Source organism: Caretta caretta, chromosome 8, assembly GCF_965140235.1.
Source record: "Caretta caretta isolate rCarCar2 chromosome 8, rCarCar1.hap1, whole genome shotgun sequence".
Taxonomy (NCBI): Eukaryota; Metazoa; Chordata; order Testudines; family Cheloniidae; genus Caretta; species Caretta caretta.
In genome coordinates, this window is record NC_134213.1 from 6,155,953 (window position 1) to 6,178,914 (window position 22,962).

At 40.8% G+C, this 22,962-nt stretch overlaps 1 protein-coding gene across 4 annotated transcripts in view; it reads right to left on the bottom strand.

Annotated features, from left to right (window-relative positions):
• Positions 1-807: 807 nt before the first annotated feature.
• The window catches only part of G3BP1 (G3BP stress granule assembly factor 1), a 34,833-nt gene continuing 12,678 nt past the window's right edge, over positions 808-22,962 (bottom strand). For 2 of the 4 annotated variants that reach the window (XM_048860687.2, XM_048860692.2), the window contains exons 2-12: positions 16,750-16,863; positions 12,445-12,526; positions 11,424-11,597; positions 8,473-8,563; positions 8,015-8,105; positions 7,432-7,636; positions 5,821-5,922; positions 5,075-5,186; positions 4,520-4,645; positions 4,292-4,422; positions 808-1,906 (exon numbers count right to left, since the gene is read on the bottom strand). In XM_048860687.2, coding sequence (XP_048716644.2) covers positions 1,700-1,906; positions 4,292-4,422; positions 4,520-4,645; positions 5,075-5,186; positions 5,821-5,922; positions 7,432-7,636; positions 8,015-8,105; positions 8,473-8,563; positions 11,424-11,597; positions 12,445-12,526; positions 16,750-16,844 — 1,416 coding nt within the window. In that variant the 5' untranslated portion in view covers positions 16,845-16,863 and the 3' untranslated portion in view covers positions 808-1,699. Of the gene's footprint in view, positions 1,907-4,291; positions 4,423-4,519; positions 4,646-5,074; positions 5,187-5,820; positions 5,923-7,431; positions 7,637-8,014; positions 8,106-8,472; positions 8,564-11,423; positions 11,598-12,444; positions 12,527-16,749; positions 16,884-22,962 lie in introns of those variants that run through there. The other 2 variants (XM_048860688.2, XM_075131244.1) reach the window with 2 other exon arrangements.

The following is a 22,962-nucleotide window of genomic DNA, read 5'->3' on the forward strand; positions in this document are numbered from 1 at the left end:
TGGTTCACATGAAAGACAATTACTAATAAGCTCTCCGGGGTGCCCACTGTGATGCAGATACTGCAGGGGGCATATGAGCTTGATGTACCATCCAGTCACTTCATATCAATGTAAGGTGGTGGTGCATTGAGCCACCGCTCTAAGCGGACCGCAGTGGCTTCTGGTATTAAACTGGAAGCAAGATTGCAATTTTCTTCCAGATGTTTTTCTATACAATGAAAGTTAATTACTAAAATAGCGAGCTGTTCCCCAGAATCCTTTAAGACTGCTGTAATAAAAATTGTACACACAGTCTTGCCTTTTATTTTCAATTTTAGTTGAATCTGAGAATGAAAAAGATACTTATTCAATACCAGGAGTATATACCAGCAATTGATAAGCAATCAGTACACCTCTAGCATAATTGTCAGAGGCTGCATCTGATCTAGGTAGTTTCACCTCTGGGAGAGGAGAGTTTCTAAACTAATGCCCAAACTGCAAAAGCAGCCCCCCCATAATAAAGAACAGAGTAAGCGTACACGATCCTAAAAAGGTCATTTACATTTCAACAATAAAGATATCCACAACCACAGTTTTCTAGTCACAATGGGAGTTGTTACAAAATCACGTAACTTTTCAGTCAGCTGGATAAAGCAAACATTCAGCCAACCACCAACGTGCTTTATGATATTAGACATCTCTACCTACTGCCACAGCAGAGGTTGCTTCAGTTTCCAAAGAACCTTTTGTCGTTATCTTCGACAAAGATAGTGATGGGAGGAATGGAGGGGAAACTCACCCCTCCACAAGAATTCCAACATACTCCACTTGATAAAGCAAATCTAGACTTTTTTTTATTTTTTTAACAATTTGCCAAGACTGGAATGAGAGATAAATAGAAGGCACAACAATTTTGCTTTTTTTTTTCTTTTTTTTCTTTTTTCTTTTTTTTACAAATACAAACTAAAACATGAAAAAAAACTCCCTATTTCAATAAAAAATTTCACAAGTTCAGGAAAAATGTTTTAAGAGTCAAGTTCTAGACATTTAAAACCTATCCCACAATCCAAAATTTGTAAGTGGTAAAACAGTAGTTAGAATTCCTTTTCGTGATCATGTATCAAAAGAAAAAAGATTCTATGGATACCCTTTATTCCACTTTACAGCGCCACAGAGAGAAGAGTGAATGTCAATTTTCCAAGTGGCAACATGGCCAGACCAGAGGATGTGCACATGACCCTCAAGGGACAAACAATAGTTTCTCCTGCCTTGAAATGCTTGCCAAGTGCTAGGTTTTCCTACAGGCTCTTGAACACATGCAGGCGAAAAATTATTCCACTGACTGAAACGCACACAATTTCAGTATAGAGAGGGAAAAAACAAAAACAAAAAAACCAACCACACATTCCTTTAGGAAAGACCACTGGTACAAAAAAAAAAAAAATCCAGTCCGTTAAGTTTGCAGTGAGCAAGGAACTTCAGTTCTTTTCTTTTTAAAATCCACTTTTCCTAAAATATTGTTCCACAAAGCTGGAATCTGGGACAAGGACTAGGAAAAAAAAAATCACAAAACCATAACAACAAACAAAAAGGGGCCAAAATAGTATCAAACGTAGCAGTCTATAACAGGCTAGGGCCACATTCCAAGATACCCAAGGCTGAAATTCACAAATCTGCAGGAACAAGGGTTTGTGCCACCATGCCAACATCCTTGATGCATTCACTGACGTTGCCCGACGCCCCTTCCAGCTCCAAATCCTGGTTTCTGAGACATGCCTCCACGTGGAGGCCCTCGAATCCCACCCCCCAGCCCTCCCCGAGTGCCTCCAGGTCCACGTGGTCTGTTGTCTCTGCGGTCACCCTCCCTGGCAGCTCGTGTTTTCTTCTCCTCCACGTTCAAACGCACCTCCCCCCTGAACATGATGGGCTGCAAGAGAAAGAAAAGAGATTTACCAGCATTAACAATGCAGCTGTAACTCTCCAACAAAGCCTTTCACCTGGGTAAATTTATGCTGTTCCCTTCAATGGGATTAGTATTAGGAACAGGAGCAAGACAAGAAAGAAGGAAATAAAGCTCATGGCAGCTACCTATTTACAGGTTAAAAAAAAACAAAACAAAAAACACTATCTCAGTTGTGTACTCAGCCACACATTTTTGGGGGTGGCAGGAGAAGAGGTGTGTGACGGTTCAAACAATTGGAAGGATGGATCAACTGTGACTTCTCAGGCAGTTGAACACTTTACATGCTCCACCTTTCCTGGCAAGTGGTTAGATAAGATGAGCTTGTTTCACTGACACACTTTAATACAATGAAAAAATCATTAAGATCACTGCTACAGTGTTCCGGTTGACTTTTCTTCCGATTTGAAGCAGCTCAGAGGCCCATACTGCATCCTCCATGCATTCTGGTGAAATCCTTCACTTTCAGTATAGCAGCATTTTGTATTGCTGTGATGATGAGTTACTGAGGGCTTGTCTATATGGCAGCAAGAGAACTACCACAGTACACACAGCCACACTCTGGGACGTTCAGTGGGCTGCAGCAGTGTCCACATGGTGAGTTAACGCACAGTGCGCTGCAGATTCGCTGCCTGGCTCGCCACGCGGTAACTCGCTGTGTAGACAAACCTAGAGTTGGCAAATTTCACTGAAGGAGAGAAGAGGCCAAACAGAACACACGCCCCGTTAGCATAATATGTAAATAAGCTACTGCCACATAAGGCTGAGGAATTAAGTCTACAAAAAGCTAAGAAATTCAAGAGTGAAGGTTCCTTCATACATATATCAATTATACCTCATTAGAGACCATGAGTTATTCTGGATGCTGTAATATATAAAGGCGGCTTGAAGAATTCCTCTTGCCAGTGACAAGCAGAAAGCTTTTCAGCTAAGATTCCCACTTGATGATCAGTTCTCACGGAGCTCGCGAGCCAATACCCTGGCATGAGGGGTACCAACACCCTTCCCAACAACCAGGTATGGGAATAGGGTTTAAGTATCTCTCTGTCACTTTGCCCCTAGACTCCACTGGCAGGGCCTCCCTTTCACAGGAACTGCTAGCAAGCAGGTTTAGCTCTCTGGTTGATAAAGATTACTAGTAATCTTTAAATTCCAATACGCAGTATTTGTAATGTAACAGAGATAGTATTGTTGCAAGAACCGGTCTAGAATTAAAGGAAACGTGCTTGTGTCCAGCATACTGTGCATGATCGCTGGAGAAGATCAATACAGATAACTAAAGTTAAATTACAGATGAAAATAAGGGTTCTGAATTATTAGAAGTAAAAGATATTTGAACTGTTCAGCTGTGGGTTAAATATACACATAAAGCCCCACTACTGTCTTATATTATCAAGAAGGAGAGCACCACAGTTAATTCTACTTTAAGTCTGACACAAACATTCCCTAGAGCCTGCAGATTTGAGACTTGCAGGAAAAGAGCACAAAATGATATAAACAGATATAATACAGAAAGGGCCAAGGACTGGCCACTCCTCTCCAAAAGCCTGTAAGTGTGGGGTCACACCGAAGGGGTGAGGGAGGAAGAGAAGTGCCCGACTGCTGCGAACTCTCTAACGGCTGGCTGTACAGGCGCAGATGTGCGTGGGTGCAAAGTGTTTAGATCTACCACATACACAACAATCTCCATGGGGTCACTAGCTATAACCTTTTACATTCATAGTGGCTGTGGCCAGGCTGAGAGCAGGTGACTCTGCACCCAGCCTGTTTAGGATGTAAATTCCTTCTTCAAAGCAAACACAAACATGGTTCCCCCCGCTTCTTTATTTGGGCTCTGTTTTCTCCATGGCAGTTTTCTCTCTCTTTTGGTTTGCTTTAGGGATGTAAACATCCATTTTAAAAGTTAACTGTTTAAACTATTAAAATTATGTCATTTAAATGGTTAACCGATTAAAGGGAGAGGAACTGCTCCTGGAGCAGGCAGCTGGCAGGGCCTTGGGCGGGCAGGCGGCCAGCAGAGTCCAGGGGCTAACAGTTAGGTTTGGTTAAACAGTAAGACTAATGCTTACTAGTTAACTGTTTAGGTTTGTAAAATACTAGTTTGCTTCAGCATTAAATTTGGCCAACTGCATGTGTTAATTTCCAAACAGTGTGAACACGTAAATCACACTTATTCAGAGTGGTTCATTTATGGACGTAAACTGGGAGCAGAGGAAGAAGAGAGGGGCTAAAAGAACATCCCTTCTTCTTAAGGGACAGACAGACATTGCCCACCATTAACAGAGAGGAACGGATTCAAAAACGTTACTTCGCAGAATCAAATCTCCGCTAGTCCAAACACCGCCACCTTACCCTATTGCTAAGGATCTTCTGAACCGGTTCAGGATCATCAAATACCACAAACCCAAAGTTAGGGAGCTTCCCACCACTGTTGATGCGGAGTTCCACAACGTTCCCATAATCTGCAAGAGAGGAGCCAAGTTCTTTGGTCACACATTAGAATGTTCTGCAGAAACAGACATGTGCTTATGGTTGCAGCCCCAAAACTTTGTGGTGAACAAAGCAAAGTCAGCAACTTACTTTGGAAGAAGTCCTTCAGTTCAGTTTTATCCACATCATGAGGAAGGTTTCCAACAAATAGCTGATGACTGTCTGGGTACCTAACAATCCGTCTAGTTTCCATGTCACCCTGCTCACCTTCACGAACTTAAAACAAACAAACTTGCTTAAAGCCAAACAGCATGCATAATACCTGAACAGTCCTAATCATCAGAGTAACTGGCAAGCAATAAGATTCAGTCTCAAGTTCTAGTGGAATTTCAATAATTTTCACAACAGCCATGCATTAGAAACTCACACTGATGAGCAAACCTAAAAACAAAAAAAAACCCATCTAAATACTACAAACTTTTTTATATTTGTGAAAGTTCATTTCTAAAACAGAGGTTCAGGACCAGATCAGCTAAAACATCAACAGCAGCAGAAGTGACTTAGAATATCTATCATTAAGAACTGAAAAAAACAACACTAATCAGCACATCGTACATTGAGTGCTTCATGGCTCCTTAGGCAATTAAAAGGAGATAGAAATGGGAAAAAAAAGTGAAGTACTTATGCTCTTCTAGCTTTTCTTACTTGGTCTAGGCCCTCTTTGTGGTGGGATGCTTGTTCGTTGCTCCCTCACCCTCTGATCCCTCTGAGGCCTCTGTGGTGGAGTCTGGGATTCAGGCTTGGATTCAGGACGGGGCTGCAGAAATGAACAAGCAATAAGTGATAAGTAAAAACAGGCAAGGCTAGTAGCAAAGTTCATTTTTCAGAGCTTACTATCAAATTTTCGATTATACTGAGATAATTTCCAATTTGCAAAAGATTAGCAGTTCTTTTCATCAGTGGCAACAGAATGCATTTCAGCTCAAGTTATACTTGTAACTTCAAAATGAAATGCTGTTCTGTTTTTATTGTATAGTGCTAGACTTTTAATAGTTATCCCTCATTCAATAAAATGTACCCTAGTGCTACATAATGTTGGAAAGGGAGATGAAATGTATCTTGCCTAATCATGGCTGAAAGATTTTAGTACCTCTAACTTGGCAAGTTTGCCCAAGCTCTGTGGAACTGCCCTCACTAGATTTTTGCGTATGTTTTTCAAGGCAGACTCACTCAATACACACTGTGAGCACATTTGGTCCATATTGATGAAGGTTTTCTTTCCAGCTACAAGGGTTACAAATGTGATTTTTGTTTAAATGGTTATTTACAAAACCCCTAACAATTGCAAAACCCCATGAAGAATCCTAAAATCCATGCTATAAGCAGGGAATTTCTACTGCATATTTTCACCCAGGTCCCCAAGTATTCTGTGATTCGTGCAGTATTCCTACTTGTGAGGCTGGTACTTTCACAACATGAGGTGGTATTCCCAATACTGGAACAGCTCCACTGGGTGGGAGATTCTTGCTGGTTACAGACGCCCACGAAAATGTCTAAAGGAATGAACAGTGTTACTAAGTAACTCAAGGCCTGCAGTTCTACTTCTAACAAGAGGCCCAGACCCTGAACTGTGCCTCTCAGGAGTGACAGTTGAGGTGGTGGTAACAGCTTTAAAGACACCTTTGAGCCTTCCGAGTTCTGGATCCAGCCCTCAGCCATTTCCCCACAGCTGCCTATGAACCATCCCAACTCAGAAAAACAGAGTGCAGAGCATTAGAGCCACACACGGTCTCATTCCTAGGGCTACTATACTAGACTTGTGGCACCCATGGATCCCCCTCCCCTGCTACAATGGGGGAATCAAGCTGTTTCTAACCCCTGAACACTGCATAAATAGGCAGGGATGCAGCACAGAACTGGGGCTATTGTTAGACTCATCACTGCAGGGGTTACACCCTAAATCATATTTGGAAAGATGCCTTCACAGCCGTAAGTTGGCTGGGCAGAGTTTGACTTCAAAAGAAAAACAAAAATTTAGTGCCTATCGACGCTTATTAAATTTTCCCAAATGCACAAAGTGCATTTTAAGATTCCTTGTACCCAATTAAATGTTCCCAGTTGTGGGAAATTACAAGGGGAAGACGCTTATTTAACGACAGTAGACGTTGAGATTCAAAGAGTTCAAGCTTAATAACCGTTAACACACAATATCACATGTCAAAACACAAAAGTAATGATGCTGAAATCAAATTCTAGTAAGTTCTCAAGCAGTATTTTTCTTACTTTGCCTAAATTTCGATTATTAACAACCAATAAAAACATAATTCTTCCAAGCCTCACCATAAGCATTCAATGTATTGGGAAAAAAAAAAAAGTCAAGGACAAATTCAAGCCAGTTTCTGGAGCAAACTGAACAGGTACAAAACAGAGGGCCTTGATAATGTGTCCTCCTATTGAGATACCAGCAACCAGCTAATTGACCCATTGTTTTTCTGTGGAGAACCTCAATTTGAGGTGAAAAGGACAATTCAGGAGCAGGAGAGAAAAGTCATATGCAAAAGAATTTGGATACCTCTCATCCAGCTACCCCCATCTTGCCAGAGTAAAGATTTTGGTGTGTTATACATAAGGAAGAGGAAGAAAAAAAAAAAAAGAAAGAAGATGATGAACATATGCTTTCAACTACCACTGCTTTCAACTACCTGAGAGGTGGTTCCAGAGAGGATGGTTCTAGACTATTCTCAGTGGTAGAAGAGGACAGGACAAGGAGTAATGGTCTCAAGTTGCAGTGGGGGAGGTTTAGGTTGGATATTAGGAAAAACTTTTTCACTAGGAGGGTGGTGAAACACTGGAATGCGTTACCTAGGGAGGTGGTAGAATCTCCTTCCTTAGAAGTTTTTAAGGTCAGGCTTGACAAAGCCCTGGCTGGGATGATTTAATTGGGGATTGGTCCTGCTTCGAGCAGGGGCTTGGACTAGATGACCTCCTGAGGTCCCTTCCAACCCTGATAGTCTATGATTCTACTGATTAAACAATACAGTGAAAGTCACTCATTTCATTACCCTGGAATCCTCTTGCACCACAGGAGCAGGGTCTGCAGGGACTGGAGAAGGACTCTTTTCCACAGTCTCCTCAGGAACAGTTTCCTCCAATACTGGCTCAGATTTTTCTTCCTGCACTTCTGGTTCTGGCTCCGGTTCTGGCTCCGGTTCAGGCTCCGGTTCTGGTTCCACTACTGGCTCCTCCAGCTGTTCCTCCAAGTCATTGCTATAGAAAAACATCATGAATGGGAACAATCTTGCTTTTCAATTTGGATAAAGAACCATACTGAAGGCATGCTTAGAACCCAGGTATGCAAAATACAATGCAAAGTACTAGGGCCTAGCAAAATTCACTTAAAGAGGCATATACTTCCGGGGGACGCGAGTTACAGGTTATTCTGTAGAACGTCAGGCTCAGCCTCACAGCTAATAGCGGATCATTTAACAATGTTGATGCTACAGCTCCTGCAGCAGAAGCCCAACTTCTAGAGATAAAACATGGTCATTCCTGACTTCTCTTCACATCTGACTCCAGACCCGGTCCTTAAAGAGATCACAACGCTCAAGCTTTGACTTCCCCATAGTAAAAGTATAGTCTTTTTACCTGACAGACTGCTCGTAGTACGCACCGGGATCATCAACCGTCTCAGGGGTCTGCTGTCTTTCCTCAGGTTCCTCCACCTCCTCCTCAGATTCTAGAGTGGGTTAGGGAAGAAGGAGAACTCAAGTCACACCCATCACACTGTCCAAGCTCAACAAAGGGATTCTTTCATAAATACATATATTTTGGGGGAATTTTTATTTGAATATCACTGTAGGAAGGAGGACTGTGACAGCAACTGCAGTAGCTGTATTCCAACAGCCCATGCTGAAGTACCAGCAGTAGAAAAGGGACAAGGGGAAAAAAAAGCAACACAGGAGACAATTTGAATTTACTGCAAATATGCCTCTCGTAACAGAAGAATCTCCTCTAGCCGGAGAATTGAGAGTTGCTTACTATGCCCACTAATGCCACAAAAGCTGCCACCAGTAGAATTCTCCAGGCTCCTGGTACTTACTTACCCTCTGGAGGCTCAGTGTCCGAATCACCAAAAACCTCATCTTGGTAGCGGAAGATGTCGTTATGGACATAAAACTTATTTGCAACAGAACCCTGGAGGCAAGCAGGAATAAGAAGTTGGTTCCGTTATATTCAGTCCCAGAGCAAAACATTACATGATTATGAAGAGTTTACAGTCACAGTGAAAGAGCCTGGTCACAGTTCTGCCCCTCCTGTGACACTCTGGCAGTGCAGAAGTAGCAACTGCCCAACAGAGGGAACCTCTGGGTGGCACAAAAGCAGCCAAGTTGCTTCTACACTCAGCCCCCAAGCAAAAGGGACATTCTTGGGCAGGCCATCAGGGGAGAATACTAGCATGTGCTGCACTCCAAAGAATCACCACACTAGGTGATGCAACTTAAAGCAAATTTGTAGTTGAGGCTGTCCTAAGCTAGGATAGGACTGGTTTGGCCTCCAGTCAAGCAGAGGATCAAGGGAGTGGAGAGGTTGCTTTGTACCACTTTTTACCCCCCATTCCATGTACTGCACTAAGCAGTTTGGCCAAACCTAGGGATCTGGGCCACAGTGATTGGCAACTATTTCCTATTCTATGAGGAAAAACCTATAAACTCATCTCCAATATGGAAAATTCAAGTACTAGGTTCATATTTGCTTTGACATACATATAATTTTTAAAAATAAAGGTTTGACACGCCTGTCAAAATGGAAATACTGTTGCAATCATAAAAGCCATTCTACCATAATAGCAAGCACACACCTGTAGGCAACAGAGAGGACTATGACATAACCCATAAAACTCAGCAGAAAGCAATGAGACACTGTACAGCTTTTTAAATGATTCCTGAAGCAGAAAGGAAAAATGCTATTCAGTCCAAACAAACAGCTATACCTTGCTTCATTATGGCTGACAGGATCAATAAGGCCAAATTAAAGCCAAACGAAAGGCTAGCAACTGCATCTAGCTGTGGATTTGAGAAAGTTTTTTGGAGGCCAACTTGAGAACAACAGATCACAATTACAAACAGACTTATGGGCTTGGAGCTGCTCTACAATACTTCACGAATACTGTTGGTTTACCTGGTAAATTGGAATATTTACTGTGGTAATATAGAAGGAAAACAAGCAGGAAGGAAACAGAATGGCTCACGATAGGACACCTGATGATAAACACACTGGGGCATTAAGAGACAATTCTAGGATGTAAAAAGCCTGGAAATCAAAGTCAAAGACTATGGAAGTTTAAAAGGGGACTCAAAAGCAATGTTCCCTCTAATTTTTCCCATGCATGTGAGGAATTAATTTTATTATGTGCACCAATATGGAGGTGATGTGTGGCGGGGGTAGGGCTGAGGGGTTCAGGGTGCGGAGGGGGCTCAAGCAGAGGCTTGGGGTGTAGGGAGATGAGGGCTCTGGCTGGGAGTGCGTGCTCTGGGATGGGTGTCAAGGATGAGGGGTTTGAGGTGCAGGCTGCCCTGGGGCTGGAAGGGAGGCGGCCACCTCTCCCCAGCCACAGCAGCTCTGGGGCTGGAGGGGGAAAAGAGCTGCCTCTCCCCGGTCATGGAAGTTCTGGGGCTGGGGGCCATGGGAGAGGTGCCTCTCCCTGCTGCCGCACAGCTTAGAGGAAAGTTAGTTCAAGAGGAGCAGGCAGTTGTTCAGGGAAAGCAAACCTAACCTAGGACCGGCTGGGGTGTCTGAAGAAGATAGGGCCGCCTTCACTACCATGAGCATGATAAGTGTATAATAATAGACATGTATATACCAACTATTTTGCTGCACCTTGTCCATGTTATTTTCTACTTTTAAGACACAACTGAGTTTTATTTCAAATAGAAAAGGGTCAGAAGTTCATTCCACTTTATAAAAGTAGTTAGCACTTGGTAATCTATCTGTATCTTGATAGCACACCATAGCTCATGTGTCTGTGACTGGACTTCAGAGAAGAAAGGGTGATCAAATACAGAACAGCCAGCTCTTTATGAATACCAAGAGACTGATGAGTAATCTAAATGAAATACCTGAAAACATCCTGACTTCATGGATAGGTCTAGTGTCATATTGCCTATGTAAGCATTAGAGAATTTATTAATATGCTCAGATGCTGCATAGTAATAGTTTCCCTAATGGGGCTGTATTTAAGAAGTAGTATTTGACGCATGTCAAATATAAAAAGTATAATAGATCACAAACACAAAAGCAGGATTTTAGGTCAAACTAAGTCCAGTTAGGAAAGGCTGGAGACATGGAGATTAGGAGCTACCCTCAACTATACAGCCTCTAGAATGCAGAAGCAAAAGCATGTCCTCAAGCTAGCAAGGTACTTGTAAATAAGATGGGTGGGCTGCAATAATGCTCATCATGGACCTCTCATTCCATGCGTTAATCAAGACTCAGGGAACAGAACAATTTGTTATGAACTACCAAAGTTGAAAAAAAGACTAGGAGCTACAGCTTCCAAAACGTAAATTGGAAATTGCCAAGTTAAAAATAATGTCACTCAATTACCATCTCTCTTTCTTCACTCCCACTTTCAACTGTCACATGATTTTGAAAACTGCTATTTTGAAAGCAACTGCAGCAAGAAGTCAATACTTTATAGTATCAGAAAGCTTGGAATGCAAGTCTTCAAATGTTGGAGAGCATTGTTCTCCAACACTAGATGTTTGAGGTATCAGCTGCAAGATACAACTGTTAAGTGGGGATCAGCAATGTTTTGAGAATACCTACCTAAGCAACATTTTAATGATACTTATTAGGCACAACTCAAAATGTTACATCCCCTCCTGATACTGTTCCAAGTAATGTAACTTCTTAAAGCATTTGCAGCACACCACTGCTGGGCTCTTGTGCGAGAAACACTTTCCAACTGGAACCCTAAGATTCCAGTGTGGAGCTGAATAGCTGCAGCTATTTTCAGGTCAGTACTACCCCACGTTTAAAGTACAATAAAGCATACCTCAGGGGCAAGTACAAACGTCTGCATGAACCTGCGCACTGGCTGCATGTTATTGGAGAGTTCTCCCATCACCTGGACTACAACACCATCATTAAGAGTAGCATGGGCATCCACATGACGGATCTTTGTGTGGCAGTCCTTAAAGTTCAGAGACAGCACCTTCTTGTGGATGTCCTGCAAAAGGCAGAGAAGAATCAGTTACCCATTTTCTAAGTTAATTCAGTTTATCAGAAAGACTTCTATAGTGCAGATTGGTGGGTATAGAGAATATCAAGTTCAGGGTGAGGTTTGCAGTCTAGGGTTGCCCTCAAAGCCCTACAGAGCATAGACCAAAAGCCACTCCCCCTTGGTGTAGTTCTTTATATTTAAACTTTCCTCAATACCTTCAGCCTTCACTGTTTTAATCTCTCTAGGTCAGTCTGCTGTTTGGCTTTTTTCCCCCTCCCTCTCCAATTTTGGTGCCACTTGCAAATTTGATCATAAAATGAACTCACATCAAGGCAGCACCCAGACAGACAAACAAAAAAACCCAGGCAATCATGCCATGTGCTTTTTCTTCTGAGTTGAGACAAGAGTCAAAGAGGACACTTGGAGTTTGCGTTAATTTGCAGAAGATATCGCTGCTTGAATACCATTAAATGCTTCACCACTGCGACAGCATAGCCCAGGGCACTCAGCTCTAATGTGGTGTTCTTATCAGTATTTAATATTCATCTCCAAATTTCATAGCTGTCGATAGTTTTTGAAACATGTGACAAGTTTGCCCATCAAGCACAAAAGGATGGCAAATTACTGCAAATTAATTCTCAAGTCCCAGAGTAGGTTTGTCCAAGATGTTCACACTGCACCAAGTAAAACTACGAACACCCCAGAGAGCATGAACACACATATGCTCCGTATCTAATAGATGGATCTGCTTGAAACACTAAACAAGCCAGAAGACCTTAGATCAGAAAAAAAATCTAATTGTAACTATTTAATTCCCTGCAAAAGTATTTCACTCAGTTTTACAAAAGCTTACAGATTGCCCATAGACGGCATCAGCTGGTTTTCCATTGGAATCCAAGCCACCATGGACGTAGGAAGAATTCTTTCCATAAAACCTGTAAAAGAGGGAATTTATCCATTAAGCCTTGCTGTATTAAAAGTCGAATCATATTACTGGTCTTCAGAAGACAGTATTTTACTATAAAAATACTATATTTGAACCTAGGCTTAGTAACAGCACATGGTCAAGATTGCTCAGTCCAAAATTTCACTGCATGCAAATCCAAATTCCTATTTGCAAGTATTTGTTCTTCAAAACCAAAATTCTTCTGTTGTCAGAAGTTAATACTCTCACTGAACAGGCCATCAAGTTTTCTGCTCTTTTAAAAGAATTTGAGGGGTGTCTGAAGTCACCTGGCCAATTCCAGGTTCTCCGAATAGGTTTTAGGAAGACAGTACTCTGGAATCTTTCATCTTCCCAATGGAGTCATCGAAGATACTCAAACCACTGGTAGAGACTCAAGACACCAGTTTTGACATGCAACTGTACTCTGGAAAGTGGCCTCTAGAAACAGCAGTGTTCATGTTTATTGCTTCAGTGATTTCTAGATCAAGAGTTTTAGCTGAGCAAATTTTTTTGCGTCAATTAACTGCTAACCCTGTAAACTCACCTTAGTATATAAAAGTCAAGTTGAATTCTTTCTGGCTTAGACATTTTCAGCAAAGAATCTGTAGGTGGAACTTGGTTCTGTTGACTGCCAATTTTACAGACCTTTCCTGATCATAACTACACTATATTGGTTTTATTACATTCTTAAGAGGAAACAGAATTATCTTAAACAAAAAAACCAAACAAGCCATCCCAGCCCCAGTACCACTATTTACCCAAGTAGAGCTCCACTGACCCTAAAGGGAACCAGATGACTGTAGAAAGCCTACAAAGCCTTTTTTTTTTTTTTTAAAGGTATTTAAACACATTTGCATACTGAATCTCAACCACAGCCTAGTGAGTACTTGAGCTGGTTGGAGAAACTTTAACAGAACCATATTCTGCTGGAATATGCAGTTCCATTAAAATTGAAATCCTTTGTGAAATGATTTTGCCAGAACTTTGTTTTGGAAGAAAAAAGTTCTGACAACACCCATTTCAATATGTTCAGAATGAAACATTTTGATTTTTTGTTTTCAAACAACATTGTTTTGAAATGTTTATATCACACACAAATTTTTAAAAGAAGTCAAAAATCAAACAATGTTTTAATCAACCCAGAACAATTTCTTCAGATTTTTGGGGGGGGGGGATTGGTATCTTGAAATCCTTTGCAAAATGAAACTTCCATTTTATACATACTAAATGTCACCACTAGAGCAATTTATTTTAATTTTGACAAGCACCACAGCTCATCTTTAATTTTTAATTTTCCTTCTGAAGTTAGCAACCTAGTATGCAGGAACAACATCACAAGAGTGAGAATGCAGCGATTTACAGACAGAATAGTGTCATCTGTAAGAGATCGGGGGGGGGGGGGAGAGAACCCCCCACAAAAAGAGTCCTGTTTCAGTCAAAAGTACCTTGACACTTCCCATTCAAAGTGCTGCTAAGTGGAATCGGTGCCACAAAATGCATTCACACTACAAATAAACTTTGCCTGTCGTTCTCTTTGTACAGTTTGCCAAGGCTATTTCTGAGAAATACGAGTAATACTTCCTAGACACTTGTATGTCCTTCACTTAACTGAAGGGATTGTCAAGCCATCTATCAATTTCTGTAGAAATTCAGCTTTTTAAAAGAGTTCTTAACACTGGTAATTGCAAAATAAACCTCCTAAGTGTGAGCCCATGCAATGCAGTCTTATGAGACAGCCGCAAGCCTCACAGCTTCACGCTGCTGCCTAGAATAATGAGCAAGACGTTGGTTAGTTTAACTCCTGCTATTCAGAACCCCATGGACAGCCGTGAAACTGACAGGGCCCATGCGAATATGTCTCTGCTGCTGCTGTTTTGGAAAACTATTAACAGCAGCACAGGCAGGCACTGAAGTATTCAGGGAAGACCTCCCAAAAACAGCTACAGTAGCGGGAAACACCCCCCTCCACCATTACAGCCATCAGGAGGTTCTATGATTTGGGGAGTGAAAGAAGAGTTCTTTCCTCTGCCCAATAGACAGAGCCACCAGTATGGTCCACCACAGTTCGCTGATAAGAATCTTATCACCCTTTCCTAGCAGCTGGGATTGGTGCTAGGCTTTGTAGGATCTTGGTGTGCTCCTCTCCCACAAGCCCAAAGCTCATCTGCCATATCAACCTAGTCCTTTGGCTAGCAGGTGCCATCTGGCAATATTTAGTCAAGTTCTGGTTAAAAATTATAATCAGAATGATATTTCATTAACCTAGAGACTTAAAAAGATACTAATGTGCAAACTACCAAACTAGCAAAGGTGAAGCTTCCATTTTACAGCTTCTTCTACCATTTGATAAAATAGCAGTAGTATTACAGAGCAGAGAATTTTGCCAGCACCAGGTACAGGTTAGATTAGAATAAAAACCAGAGCACATGCAGTAAAGGGTGTCTGGGCTAAATGCGTGGGTTAGCTATTCTGCACACTTGTGAACAATTTTAAATCATCTTCACCCAATACCTGGTGACATTTATACATGAAGAGGGGTTTCAGGATTGTAGGAGTTCTTAGCTTATCTAGTGTTGCAAAGTATAACCCTAAGCAAGCGTACGTCTCTCAGTGAATGATATATTTATCATCAGGGTGCACCTATTTAAGTCAGCACGCAGGAAACCCTAATTTAAATAATTGAATTTAACCGTATTTAGCATTTGCTCTTCTTTTCCTAAAGAGAGGTTAATTTTCACTGATTGGTGTAACCATTAAAACATGTTGATTTCCAATCAAATATACCCTTTATACTTGGCGTTTACACTTCATGTGTCTTTTTGCTAACAAAAAGAAGGATATGGGGTGACTATCACAGTTTATAACTAACTACATGAGAAACAAAAATGTGATTGATAGGCTCTTCAATTTAGCACGCAAAGGTGTAAAAAGATCCAAGGGCTGGAGAGTAAAGCTAGACACATTCAGACAAGAAATAATGCACAGATTTTTATCAGTAAGGGTAATTAGCTACTCGAACAATTTACCAAAGATTGTGGTGGATTCCCCATTACTGGTAATTATCTAGATGGGATGTTTGTCTAAAAGATATGCTCTAGTTCAAACAGGACTTAATTCAGGAAAATTCTAGGACAGGTGTTATGCAGGAGGTCAAACTAGATGATCACACAGCAGACTCTTCTGGCTTTATAATCTAGGAATATCCAGGATGATAAGCAATATAATTGCTTAAGTAAATGTGAATAGATATACTATAACATACAGTAATTCAGATTTTTAATTTTTACTTTATGTTAGAAACTGATGAATGATGCATTTCTTATTTACTAGATAATGATTTCCCTGAGCATGCATCAAGCTGCACTTGGATGGAAATTGGAGTTCAGTTAAAAGTGTACAAAATTCAAAAGGCCAGGCTTTATCTTGAATGAACTAGTCCAAATGAAAATATTCTCTCTGTACCTGTTAGCTAACCTGAAACCCAAATTAATCAAGACAAAAAACTTTTCTGCAAAACAGAAATCAGAAGTAGACATTTTCCTAAATGTAAATACCAGCATTCATTTCATTGTAAAGACTGAAAATATGGATACTTAATGCAGCAAGTGACATTGTGAGTTATAAAGCTTGAGTTGATCTCAAAAGTAGAGATGTTTTTCCTCTGATTCTGCATACAATTTAAAATTTCAGAACAGTTTAATTCCTTACACTTTTGGAGCAGCTCAAGGATATAATGTACCTTTGAAAAATTATTTTAAATGATTAAATTAAGTTTAGGCCTTAAAATAGTTTGCCATAAATTTCAGATTTAATTTAAATTTTTTTTTAAAAAAAGGATTGATTTTTAACCAACCTTGTTATGATACTAAGTCTTACAAATGAGACCTGAATGAGTAAAGAAGCTTCAGGCTAACAGCAAACAGAGCAGTTCTCAAAATATAAGTACTGACCATTAGAAATACCTTAGACAGATAAAAAATTATCTGCTGTAACCTTTACTTTTATTTTGTTCTATTTGGTCACAGCTGGGAGTGAATTAATTTACTGTAAGATTAGTGACCACCCAGCACAAGTTAATACATTAAAAAAAAGTATTCATATCTTGCATCTGGCAAGCCAAAAAGGAGGGCATAGGTTTGTTACAGTTTATAACATAAAAGTATTGTTAAATACATGCAAAGAAAAACAAAGAGAAACGTTCAGGAGCGTTACCTGTGCAGGTAGTCTGGTGCTTGATTCAGCAGAGTATAATACTGCCTTACAAATTCCCGCCCGACCAGCAGGGGACTTGGCTTCTCCATCACCATTTCTTTGGTCAACTGAAAACTGAAGAACAAAAGCTCCATGAAAATGTAGCTGACTATTTTGTTGTACACACTGAAACAGTAGAGAAGATGAAAGTATAGAGTTACAATGAAAAGCACACACGGCCAGCTACAATGAGCTTGAACACAATAATGTTACCCACTTAATTGATAAGGCTGTACTATCAACTTTTTTTTTTTACTGGGGGGAAACGACAACGGGAACTCCATTTGAACAACTGGATTTTTGTCCCGTTTCATCCACAAATCCTGGTAGCAAGCATACAAGTAAGGAAATCCTCTTGAAGAACCTAAGGGGTTAAGTCATTAACAGCAGATTCAAGCTCTATTTACCTCACCTGACTTCACAGGAAAAATTTAGAAACAAAACATACCCATGACACTCTAAAGTGAAGCCTATGCTACTGTATTAAGACCATTTTTAAAAAGTCAGTCCAACCCATCTTTTCCAACAGCACAAAACTCCTACAGGACTCTAATGCAGTTCTAAACAATCTCAAATTTAACAGGCATACTGGACTGTATTAATGTAGCCTAACGAACAAAAGCAAACTCCTTCCTTCCCACCTATCTTCCCCCACTTAGCTGATCATGTGTCAGCTAAATCCAACAGATAAGTCAAATGAGTTACAGCGTACCCAGCCTTGGACACAGACAGTCTATTTACCTTTTATTTAATCCTGCTGGATCAAGAATTATAAAAAGAAAATGTTTGCTGCTGAGAGATTCACAAAACATTCTAAATCTTAATGTCTAGGTCAGTCTTAAAAAGGAATCTAAGAACTCATGGTCCCTATGTGCTTCCCCTCAATTATTCACATAAAATTGGTGCAGATTATAAATCAATGCCAGAGTTTTTTTTGCTACCAGTACCAGAGTTCAAGCTGGGCGACTGTTGCTTCATACATCACCATTACAGAGATGGATACTAGGATCAGTGCTTGGTTGACAGTTTTGTTGTTGATGTAAGGCAGAATACATGACGAGTGGCTCTCCTGCCACTATATTAGCTCTGCAGTGCTGGCAGTAATAAAAAACTAGCAAAAGTTTGTAGTAAACCGAGCAGATGTTACCCAAAAGACATATGAAAGACACATTCTCCCCAATGTTCGACACCCTAATCCCTTCTCCCTGCTGCCAACCAGGGTTTTAGAAATGTGACAAACCTGCTGCCCCCACACCCATCACTCAACTTGAGCCTCACAACCAAGTAGGTCAACAGTGAATTTTAGATTGGTTTCATTCTTTTAAATTTGTGCTACTAAAAATAGCTTCAGGGCTGGAATCTGGTCTCCAACAGCTTGAAGGGGCCATAACAACCTCCTGGGGAATTTCTCCAGCACAAAAGACAGCACAGAACCAACAAAGGCAGCCCTACTCTGCCCTCTGGTATAATGCCAGCATGGAGGTATACAGAGAGAGAGAATATCCTTTCTGAATATTCTATGATGCATAGTAGCCTGTAAGTGGTCAGGCTAGGCTGCCCTAAATCAGAACAGCCTCTGGACCGGCTTTAACTTATTCTGGAGGCTACACCAGCTCAGGAGGTAGCCCATGGTACACAGCCAACTTTGCCCTCTCTTACCCGGGCTACATCTTTTGTGCCGCACCTCTGAAGAAGTACAGCACGACATCTCAACCTTAGGCTGCGTCTACACTGCCACTTTCAGCACTAAAACTTTAGTCACTCACAGGGGTGAAAAAACACCCTGCTGAGCAACAAAAGTTTAAGCACTGAAAAGCTCCAGTACAGACAGCGCTTTATTGCCGGGAGCCACACTCCTGGCAATACAGCTGCCACCTCTTGTTTGGGGTGGTTATTTTTTATCACCGGGAGAGCGTGACTGTAACATGGGCAGTGTAGACATACCCTTAGTTTTGTTATTTTAAAGTGAACCAATTGGAGTTCATCACAAACCAATTAATCAGAAATATCCTGAAAGCGAAAGTCAATAGCTTCAGTGTTTGACTTTAAGGACATGTTACTTCAAGTGCATCCTAAAAACTGCTTGAGTCACATGTTTTATAAAAGCTACACGCAAGGAAACAAGTCATTCACAGATGAAGAAAAGTACAAACACAGACATACAAAATTTGACCATTATGGGATCATAACGGTCCCATTCTCAGTAGGACAAGTTGTTATCAAGATGCCCTGATATTAGTCAAGGGTAAGTTTTGCACAAGACTCAGTCTTCTATAAAGAGCCAGTGAGGGAGGTGGGAGGAGAGATCAAAAAGAGAAACAGCAAGAGATGGTCTCGAGAGACAGAATTCTAATGAACAGTCCTGAACAGAAGTCGCTTGACTCTCACAAACAACAATCGAAATCTAATCCAAGCCTACAGAGTTTTTTACAATTACATATATAGAGTATTGCTCTTGCCTTTAATTGTATGCCATCTCATCCTGGGCCAAAGCCTCAGCTCTGCTCTGGCAATGCAATGGGGATGGAAAGCCAGCTGGGTACTCCCCATACGTAGAATATCCAGGGAAACCAAGCTAAGGTAGCTGGCTCTGACACCTGCTCCTGAACTTTTCTTCCCTCCCGCCCTGCATACAGGGACATCCAGAAGCCCAGTGCAACTTTGAGTCAGAACTGCCCCAAATTACCTTCTGGATTCAGGAGTGAAAAAAAATTACTGATGTCCCCTGCCCAGACGCACTATGTCTGTTCCAGCATACCTGAGGATATGGCCCTATGCCGCCACAGAAGAGTGTTTTTGCCCAAATTATAGGCAAGAAGCCCCATCAAGCTTACAACATGTGGCAGTCTAATGGTCTGTAATGAAGATAACACCAGAACAATTTAGTAAGCGACAAATATTGATGGTTTCAATAGGCATGCAAAGGAAATTATGGCCACAGTGGAGGATGTAGCAGATACACAAACAGTAATTTCAAACTCCAAAAAGAAACAGGGAAATCCTGAATATCACAAAATTTCTAAGTCTACCTTATCAGATTCTTTATACATTTCAGTTTTGTACGTCTGATAGCCCACAAGATGCCTCCTTCTCTACAGTAACCAAACCATGCAGATGAGGTTTATTCTCTGTTTGGCAGGACTTATGAATAATACATTTAAGTATTATGGTAGCACCCAAAAACTCAGTTGTGACGAAGATGCTACTGGGCTGGGTACTATGAAAACGTAGGAGACAATCCCTGCCCTGCAAGACAGTCAAAAAGACACAAAACAGACAAAGGTTAGGGGACAGGGATACAACATACAAGCAAACTAATATGCTGACACTTGATACAGCTTTGCAAGTTACACATTCAGTTGTTTAAATTGGAGTGGAGAAGGGTGAAAAATGACAAGGATTGAACAAGCATGAGGGAAGTCAGAAAAGGCAAGTGGGGAAACAGCCATGCCTAACCATGACCTGCAGTGAGGATTTTGTAGACACATCTGAGACACATCTGAATCTTAAAAAGAAAAGGAGTACTTGTGGCACCTTAGAGACTAACCAATTTATTTGAGCATGAGCTTTCGTGAGCTACAGCTCACTTCATCAGATGAAGTGATACATCTGATGAAGTGAGCTGTAGCTCACGAAAGCTCATGCTCAAATAAATTGGTTAGTCTCTAAGGTGCCACAAGTACTCCTTTTCTTTTTGCGAATACAGACTAACACGGCTGTTCCTCTGAAATCTGAATCTTAAGTAATCGGAGGATAAGAGAATGGCTGAACAGATTGTATCAGGAGTTTTGCCTACATAGGCAGTGGCGTGGGAGAGACTGCAAAAGTGTTTATAAAGTAACAGCCTTACTGATGGGCAAAGGCTGGAAACTTTTACAGACTGAAGGAGGAGCATGGCTCAAACACTGTTACTAGATCAGCTAGGTAAAGCAGGGTTAAGTTGTGAAGGGCTATTTAAAGATGACCTACAAGGGATTAAAAGAAGATTTGTGCTCTCTTCCCCCACCCCCAGATGTATAGAGAGAGGTCTAATATGTGACTTAAGAAACGTGTTCGTGTTTTAGCAATATCAGGAATGCCAAATCCCGGAAGATCAGATTTGACATGCCCCAGAGGATACATATTTGTGAGCTCCTGTTCCTTTCATTGAAAAGGCTGGTGTTTCAACTCTTGGAAACAAAACAAAATCACACATCCTTTCTTCAAGGTCCTACAGGTAATGGTGTTAAACAAGAACTAAAACTAAATCAGGTTCTCTCAAAGTTAACTGAATAGCTTTCAGCCTTTTGATATAAATCTCAAGAGTTCTGCAAGTCCCCACAGACCCAGGAAGATACACATATCTGGCCCACAGGACATACTCCAATTCTGTAGACTCAGCTTTCATTAAACAAACAAAAAAAAAGTTTCTCACCATGATGGTTATGCAAAAAGCCTTCCAAATGTGAATCATATGTATAGATCCAGCTCCCCATCCACTATTAATTTAATTGGGTACTTAATTTCATTGGGTGACACTGCAAATAACCTCAAACTATTAAAGAAAGGGGGGGATGCATTAAATTGGTGGAACTACAAATGATGAAAAATAAGAGTAAAGTCCTATCCAATACCCACTTTAAGAAAAGAGGCAACATTTAGTTACTGCACAGATCACAGTGATGCTGTAACAAACTCATGAATGATAGATTTTTTTCATGCCCATCTCATTGTTTACATTTGAAAATGAGCTGGATGCCAGGTTAGTAGAGGACATAATACTTGCTTGTTTGTCCTATAAGCTTGTTTTTTGTAGCACACAAAATATTTGTGAATACCCACATATAGGGCCTGATCTAACTCCCAGTGACTCAATAGGAGACTTTTCACTCACTTCAGAGGAAGCTGAATCAGACACACAAAGGTAACCATTTTCTATTGCTTTCAGAATGGAAGTCCAATTTGGTACACTTTTGTTTCACAGAGCCTTCATGACCTACTACCACAGAATTCTCCATAGAATTTGACACAATCCCAAATCCAACAGAATATACTGTACAAAAAACATGAACATTTTATCAGAATCCTTCCCCCTTTGATTTGTATCTTTTTCCTTTCATAGATGAACATTTCCTATCTACATTCAGCCACTAGGGTTCACATTACTTTGCATGCTGCTGTATTAAACTGGGCCACTACTATACTGAAGACAGATTTCTACCTCGGCTAATCAAAGATGGATTTTATCATACAAATACCACACTAAATTAGCAAAGGGCAATTCTAATTCAATACTTGCTACTTAGTTCTGATATAGACTTTTCATATTTACTGCTGACTTGTACCATGCAAGGAGCAATAAAAGGGAGTCCAACCCTTATTAAGCAGACTTTTTTAAAAAAGTGAAAAACCAACAGGACCTAATCGGTGGACAGCAATCTGTTTTTACTCCTTTTGCACCTGCTGCTTTTCTACCAGCAACCATCTGCTCATGTTCTCCAGCCAACAAACTGAACAATATAAACCTCATCTCTCCAGAAAGAATATTTGCTCCACACCACTCAGGAATATATTGCTACCATTAACCTATGTTCAAGGAACAGGATAATGTAAAAGTGTATTTTATACTGTCCACACCACAGTAGTATCCGAGTTATCACAAACCCATCTTTTTGGCAGTGGTGATGAGGGAGAGGGTCATAAGAGAAGAGCTGGAGACCGAATTATTTCCTAACATTCGGTCACCTTACTCCCAAGTGTAAGGAATAACTTATTAGGTTACTTCAGTGCTTCTCAAGCTATCTGATGTGGGGGACTGGCATTTTTTTTCCCCCTCAATGTGCATGGCGACCAGCAGCCGATGGCTCGTGGACCAGCATTGGTCCACGGACCACCACTTTGGAATAGAGTAACACAGCGCTACTCAATATAAAACCAACAGGTTATCTACATTCTGTATACTGCTACCAAAGTTTAAATCCTAGCCATTTATTAAAGCAAGAGATTAAATTTAGACAAAATACCTCAGCTAAACTGGTCTTCACTTGGTTGGTGGAATTCCCACTATCTGTTATAATGCTACAACTTTGCAGAAAATCTGTGCTCGTCACTGAGTTTCCAAAGTACAGTTATAGAAATTAAAAATTGATTTATGCAAACAGTGCATTCAACAAATTTAAGATTTAGAGTCACAAC